The 7,121-nt window shown below is 39.0% G+C and overlaps 2 protein-coding genes across 2 annotated transcripts in view; both read right to left on the bottom strand.

The window, feature by feature from the left end:
* LOC107570896 (E3 ubiquitin-protein ligase TRIM69-like) overlaps positions 1 to 2,948 on the bottom strand; it is an 8,175-nt gene extending 5,227 nt beyond the window's left edge. Inside the window, exons 1-2 of the mRNA XM_016257176.1 lie at positions 2,573 to 2,948; positions 1,302 to 1,431 (exon numbers count right to left, since the gene is read on the bottom strand). Of these exons, the coding sequence (XP_016112662.1) occupies positions 1,302 to 1,431; positions 2,573 to 2,948 (506 nt within the window). The remainder of the gene's footprint in view (positions 1 to 1,301; positions 1,432 to 2,572) is intronic.
* A 62-nt stretch (positions 2,949 to 3,010) lies between these two features.
* LOC107570895 (uncharacterized) lies at positions 3,011 to 6,767 on the bottom strand. Its single transcript, XM_016257175.1, has 4 exons — positions 6,599 to 6,767; positions 5,592 to 5,767; positions 4,277 to 4,400; positions 3,011 to 3,619 (listed from the first exon to the last, which is right to left on the bottom strand). Exons 2-4 carry the CDS (start codon positions 5,699 to 5,701, stop codon positions 3,011 to 3,013), a joined length of 843 nt encoding a protein of 280 aa, XP_016112661.1. The 5' UTR covers positions 5,702 to 5,767; positions 6,599 to 6,767.
* Positions 6,768 to 7,121: the final 354 nt, after the last annotated feature.

Below are 7,121 nucleotides of genomic sequence, written 5' to 3'. Positions count from 1 at the left end.
TTAAAAACTGCAAAGCACAAAGGGAAGAGAAATTGATGCGTAGTGTATTATATCTGTGCAACAGTTATTGAGCCTTTCTTTTAACAGTTTTAAACTTCAGTTACTGTGCACGTTAAAAACTATTTATATTATTTTCTACACCCGTGTTTTGTTCTCACAGACACCCGGTAGCAAGTAACAAAACATTAAACTCCGGCAAGAAGATAAAAGTCCTTTTTGCAAAATCATAGAAATGTATTTACAAATCAAGTATAATGGGAACACAGAATGATCTTGGAGAGAGCTTTACCGAGCTGACTGCTGTAACCGAATGTGACCAGGGTTTAAAGGCTGAACGAATAACTGAAAGCCACAGCGGAGAAAAGAGTTTGTGTGAACTTTAATGTAAGGACTTAAATATTCATATGTAGCTCACATTAAGCTATCTTATGGCTTCAGAAGTAACACAGAATAATTCGCACAATCGAAGAAAAAAAAAAAAAGAAAAAAATCTCGGATTTGGATCGGCTCTCTCTGACCGATACCCGATCTGAGAAAAAATGGCACTATCGGAGCCAATACCCGATATGAATATCGGATCGGCGCATCCCTAATCAAAACCAATTGGATCCAGAACACAGCAAGAGAATATTAAACCCAAAAAGCCAGATCTCAAAATCTTATAGCCACTGTTGGAAAGGGTTCAAAAATGCAGATGATATTGAAAAACTAAAGAATTTGCAGAGTCTGGAGAAATTTCCTGAAGAAAACTGGGCAGTTTAACTCATGAGTAATTATTACAAAACACAAGATCATCCAAGTAACAATGCACAGTATATCATACGTAAAGGTTTAAACTGTGTCACTTGTGTAAACTCAATTAGGACAGTATTAAAAAAATAAAAATGTAATTTTTATGAGTCTTCTTATTCTATTATCCTTTTGCAGATACAGTAATGTGAACGTAAACTCATAACCTCAACTGTAAAAATCTGTTTTTGATTTCCAAACAGTCCCTTTGCAAACAATGTAACCATTCAGACAGAAGCCATTGAGACTAAAGATTAAATCCATTGTAGAAATGTTGCAACTTCTTCAACTACCTTAAAAACTATTCTCAAGTGCAACACTATTGATTTGGTTCTGCAAGATAAAGAGCGGTTTTGTTCATTGATTAATACCATTAAAAACATGCTGGTAGGCATGATGCACAACCGACAGCTGTTGACTTTATATTGCTCAACTGATATTAAACAGCATTACCAGTATTATTATATAGTGTAAAATTTAAAAAAAATTAAATAAAATACTGTCCCACATACTTGAGTATCTGCAGTGAGCAGTTGGGATCCTCCAGTTTGAGTTTGAGCAGCTGGACTCCTGATGGTCCTGGGTGATTGTAGCTCAGATCCAGCTCTCTCAGGTGTGAGGGGTTTGAACTCAGAGCTGAAGACAAATAACCACAGCCTTCCTCTGTCACCATACAGCCTGACAACCTACACACACACAGACAGATCATCCACAGACACACAGACAGATCGTCTACAGACACATATCAACATTATGACCGACTGACGGTACATCATCCTTCTTTCACACCTCAGTATCTCCAGCTGACAGTTTGGACTCTTCAGTCCATCAGAGAGCAGCTTCACTCCTGAATCCTGCAGGTCATTGTTACTCAGATCCAGCTCTCTCAGGACAGAGTTTGAGGATTGTAGAGCTGATGACACAACTTCACAGTCCTGAGCAGTGAGATTACAGCCAGGAAAACTGAAAGGGAGTAAACTATTTTTATATAACTTTTCTTTATTAGAATAATTTTGAAAATGTATATATCCATAAGTTTCATCATTAAGTAGGTAACGTAGAAATCCTACAAATGTGTAAAAAAAAGTATATCACTTTAATATTCACAATGCTATTTAAAAAGGATAACATCAAAATAACAATTGGAAAATCATTGATATATTAACTGTAAAAAAGAATTAGTTGTAGCCCTAAATTGAACAATACTTTCCTGCTTAGTTGAGGTAAAGTTTCTTTCGAGTAAGGTTGTAGCTTTTCTGGCTAAATTTAAAGTAGCTTGACTAATGTTGGACATCACTCTGTAGAAACATTTATGATTTTTTAAATTTTTTTTTTGTAACAGAATAATTTAACACTCACAGTGCTTTTCTGCAGTTGATCACAGCTGGTATCAGTCTTCTTCTCCCCTCATCTGATGTGTTGTATTTCTTGAGGTCCAGCTCATCCAGCGGCTCCTCTGACATCTGAAGCATGTAGGCGATTGTTGAGCAGTGAGCCGGAGAGAGTTTCTTCTCTGAGTGTTTGTCTGATTTCACAAACTCCTGAATCTCTCTGAACAGAGTCTGATCTTTCACTTCCAGCAGACAGAGGAACAGATTGATGGATCTTTCAGTGGAGAGTCCATGTCCATCTTTGATCTTCTCTTTAATGTACTGTGTGGTTCTCCTGATGCTCTCTGAGCTATTCTCTGTGTGTGTCAGTAGATCCTGTAAGAGTCTCTGATTGGACTCTAGTGAGACGCCCAGCAGGAACCGCAGGAACAGATCCAGCTGGCCATTCTTACTCTCAAGGGCTTGCTCTACTGCAACTTTGAGCAAATGTTGTACTAAAGCAAAATTCCTCAGTCCCTGCATAGTTGTACTCACATGAAAGTAAAACACATAGAAAGCAGCGAGAAACTCCTGAACACTCAGATGAATGAAGCTGTAGACTTTCTTCTGATGAATCACAGATTCCTGCTTAAAGATCTCAGTGCAAATCCCAGAATACACTGAGGCGTCAGTGATGTCTATGCCGCTCTCAATCAGGTCCTCCTCATAGAACATCGCATTGCCCTTCATCAGCTGATTGAAAGCCACTTCAGCAAGTTTCACAATCAATTCTCTGTTGGACTGCAGGAGTTTCTCTGGATCTCTCTCTTCATACTTCTGGTTCCTCATGTTGATCTGAATCAGCAGGAAGTGGATGTACATTTCAGTCAGAGTTTGAGGGATTTCTGCACTCAGATCTTCTTCCAGGAGCTTCTGAAGCACAGTGGATGAGATCCAGCAGAAGACAGACTGTACTGATGATCTCGGATCAAGTTCAGCTCTCGAAATGGAAGCACAAACATGAAATCTACATCCTGATTGGCGTTTCCCTCGGCCCAGTCCAGAATGAACTTCTGCACAGAGACGGTTTTTCCGATTCCAGCAATGCCTTTAGTAAGAACAGTCTTGATCTGGTCTTTCTTTTCACATCCTGCTTCAGGTGAGGCTTTAAAGATGTCATTGCAGTAAATTGGAGTGTCTTGTGAGTGTTGTGTTCTGGCTGTTTTCTCCATCTGTAAAACCTCATGTTCTTCATTCACTCCTTCACTCTCTCCCTCTATGATGTAGAGCTGTGTGTAGATCCTGTTCAGGAGGCTTTCATTCTCTTGAAGTGTAATTCCCTCAAATAATCTCTCACACTTGTTCTTCATGCTGGTTTTGTGCTGGTTTTTGACTCTCTGCAGGTCTCCAGTCTCCAGTGTGTGTTTCTGTAGGATTGCTTCAGTTATTTCCTGTCTGATGTGGGTCTGAAAGTGGGATGTAGAAGATGAGCTGATTGCATCTGTGCCATGCATTTTGCATTAGATCAATGATACTTAGAGACCACCTGAAATGTACTCCACCCTGAGATATGAAAATGCAGTATGGGTAATGCAAGATGAGTATGTTCATTAATTGAGTAAAATCTATAATTACAATAAGCTGAGGCAGGGTTCAGAATTTTTAATATGATTATTGTTATTACACTCTAAAAAATGCTGGGTTAAATACAACCCGGTGCTGGGTAAAATAGGGACAAACCCAGCAATTGGGTTGTTTTGACCCAGCGGTGGGGTTACTACCCAGAAGGTTGGGTTAAACATTTAACCCAACCGCTGGGTCAAAACATCCCGATTGCTGGGTTTGTCCCTATTTTACCCAGCACTGGGTTGTATTTAACCCAGCATTTTTTAGAGTGTATTATTATTGTTGTGTTCCTGTGGCTCAGTGGTAGAGCATTGCATTAGCAGCACAAAAGGTTGTGGGTTCAATTCCCAGGGAACACATATACTGGTTAAAAAAAAAGAAATGTATAGCTTGAATGCACTGTAAGTCACTTTGGATAAAAGCATCTGCTAATTGCATAAATGTAAGTGCATATTTTAATGTGCAATTTACTGTTTTTTTATTTTTTATTAATTAGATCATTATTCATCTGAGATGCACAATATAAAGTAGCAAGTAAATGTTTATACTAACGGAGAGCCAGAGGTCACTGCTGAATCACTGAATATAGGGGGTTTCTCCATAGACCTGTCACTCTTCACAGACACACCACTGAGTTCTGGAGACTCTGATCTCTGTCTCTTCCTCCTTGTGATGCTGATAAACGACAAACAAAACTTAAAGGAGTAGTTCACTTTCAGAATAAAAATTATGTAATCATTTACTCACCCTCCACTTGTTCCAAACCTGTATGAGTTTCTTCCTTCTGTTGAACACAAAAGAAGATGTTTTGAAAAATGTTGGGATCCGAACAGTTGATGAGCACCATTGACTTCCATAGGGAAAAAAAAATACTCTGGAAGTCAATGGTGCTCATCAACTGTTCAGATTCCAGCATTTTTCAAAACATCTTCTTTTGTGTTCAACAGAAGAATGAAGCTCATACAGGTTTGGAACAAGTGGAGGGTGAGTAAATTATGACAGAATTTTCATTCTGAAAGTGAACTACTCCTTTAATTTTACATAAACATACTATATAGTTGAATACTACAAAATTAAATTTACATTTATTAACTTGGCATGAAGTTTAGGAGTTACGTTGCAAGGCTATATGCATAAACATCCATTTGGGTCAAAAATAAAGCACACTTTAGGCTTTGGATAAAAGCATCTGACAAATGTGAAAGTGGCTAGTGACAAATGTAAAAGTGCCTCATGGATGTGTTACTCTTCACAGACACACCGCTGGGTTCTGGAGTCTCTGATCTCTGTCTTTTCTTCCTGCTGATACTGACACTAGACAAATGCAATGCCATTTTAGACCAACCTGCTGTGAATCTGCTGTTTCTCAATCTCTCGTCTCAAGCACTGGCTGCTGTCTATAGCTGGTCTATAATACCTTTGATTGACATTTATTCATTTATCAGATGTTTTTATTCAAATTTAGAATTGAGGAATACAACAAAGTGATTTATTCTAAGCAAGCAGTAGCAAAGTGTTATAGAACAAAGTTCCAAGATTATTTTGAGGAAAACAAGCTAGACTAGAGATGAATGTAAGGCTGATGATACACGGGGCAACTTTTTAAGCAATGTCGCTGGGCAATATTGCCATCAATGGGCAACCAGGTGAGACACAGGCCCCACGACTGATCCAAAGTATCCAGATAGAAATATGTTGCCCATTCTCAACAGGAAAGTGCCCAAAACATCATTTAGCAATATTGCACTGAATTGAATTGAATGAAAAGAAGTTGCCCCATGTATCATCAGGCTAAGAATTAGATCTATGTTGCTAAGACACTTGAATAAAAATGTCTGCCAAATGCTAAAATGGTTAACGTCTTACTTGGGCTCAGAGGTAATTTCTGCGTCACTGAAGGCAGAGGGCTGACTCTTCATGGGTTGATCACAGTTTATAGAGGCAGTGTCCTCCTCTCTCTCCTCTTGTTGACTCATTTTAGAGGAAATGTCCTAATCTGCTGTCTCTTCATAGAGTCTCATTGTGGTGGCACGTCCTCTCATCTGTCAAAGAGTGTTGGAAACATAGTTTAAAAGCTAAAATAAAGATAAAAAGAACTAAAAAATATATATATAATTTGAAAATCAGACTGTTGTTATAGCACCTCTGTGGGCGTTTTCATTACACTGCCCTACAGTCTTTAGCATCTATGCTGTGTTTGGTCGGTCTTTCTCTTTTTTTGTTACTATGTAATACTGTACCATAATTTGGATAGGCCTACAGATGTGTAGTACATTGCTTTTCAGCTTTGTCGAATTCACAAACAATGGGTACACTACACAGTTAAACAGCACGCATTTAATTATTTCGCGTTTATGTAACAGAATCAACAACCAGTGGTTTATTAGCATCGTTTCTTATTCTGTAAATTAAAATTGGCCTTGTAGAGAAATATCTGAACTCAATGAGATAAATCGCAGCGCTTTACTCCACTGAAATGCACGACAGTGACTGCTTGTCTTTATAAAATAGACCTATGCAGTATGCATCACCAGTAAGGTGTAAGTTATGTATGTATGTCGTTCTCCGTTATCGCTGTCTTCTTACGCGCTTTTGGGGCTCTGAGAGGAAAATTATTAACGTGTTATTTAGCTCGATGCATTCAGATGCGTATCAGATTCCCTGCACATAGTAAGCCTAACGTTATGCAATTGTATAAAGGTAGTGCTGCATTTTGTCCTTCAATATCACATAGCCTACAGTATGCCACATTAAAAAAATGTTTCTCGAAATGATTCCGGAGCTGAAATCCCATATAAGAAAGAATCAACCCTAAATAGCAGCTCATTTTTATAGCACTACATGACTGCACGAAGAATATGTTCTGCACTTACCACAAAAATACGCGGCCGTGTAAATAGCCCAGTGAGTGCGTCACTTTTTTCCTGCTCTCAGTGTAGTTTCGGGGGGATGCCAAACGGCGTTTTTGCGCCCCTAAAGGATGCTGTGGGAAGGGGACGCCAGACAATGGAAAGTGAAAATGAGAAAATTACGTTGTCTGTGATTGCTCCTTCCCAAATGCTTCAATCTGCAAACGCCACCCCTCCAGAGTTCCCGCATCAGATGCTGCTCTCTTCAGAGGGAGTAGGGCATAGTGCTGATCTCTTCAGAGGGAGTAGGGCATAGTGCTGATCTCTTCAGAGGGAGTAGGGCATAGGGTGCTCACTGCGATGGAAATCTATAGTCAGCTGGTTGAGAGAGAGCAGCGCAAATCCTGGCAGTAGGGATGGGCGGATCGATCCTTAAAGGGGTCATATGATGCTATTTTAGAGATCATTATTTTGTGTATTTGGTGTAACAGAATATGTTGACATGCTTTAATGTTCAAAAAACACATTATTTTTCAAATACTGTACA

Source organism: Sinocyclocheilus grahami, unplaced genomic scaffold (assembly GCF_001515645.1).
Source record: "Sinocyclocheilus grahami isolate Dianchi unplaced genomic scaffold, SAMN03320097.WGS_v1.1 scaffold1520.1, whole genome shotgun sequence".
NCBI classification, from domain to species: Eukaryota; Metazoa; Chordata; class Actinopteri; order Cypriniformes; family Cyprinidae; genus Sinocyclocheilus; species Sinocyclocheilus grahami.
The sequence above is the reverse complement of the archived record's forward strand: the minus strand, read 5'-3'. Positions and strand labels throughout refer to the sequence as shown.

What these genes read in the sequence shown, in the direction of transcription:
- LOC107570895 (XM_016257175.1), bottom strand. Translation starts at nt 5,701, where the DNA reads ATGAGTCAACAAGAGGAGAGAGAGGAGGACACTGCCTCTATAAACTGT. An exon ending in GAAATTACCTCTGAGCCCAA is followed by an intron (nt 4,401 to 5,591) that starts GTAAGACGTTAA and finishes GTCGTTTATCAG; the next exon opens with CATCACAAGGAGGAAGAGAC. An exon ending in CAGTGACCTCTGGCTCTCCG is followed by an intron (nt 3,620 to 4,276) that starts TTAGTATAAACA and finishes TCATTGATCTAA; the next exon opens with TGCAAAATGCATGGCACAGA.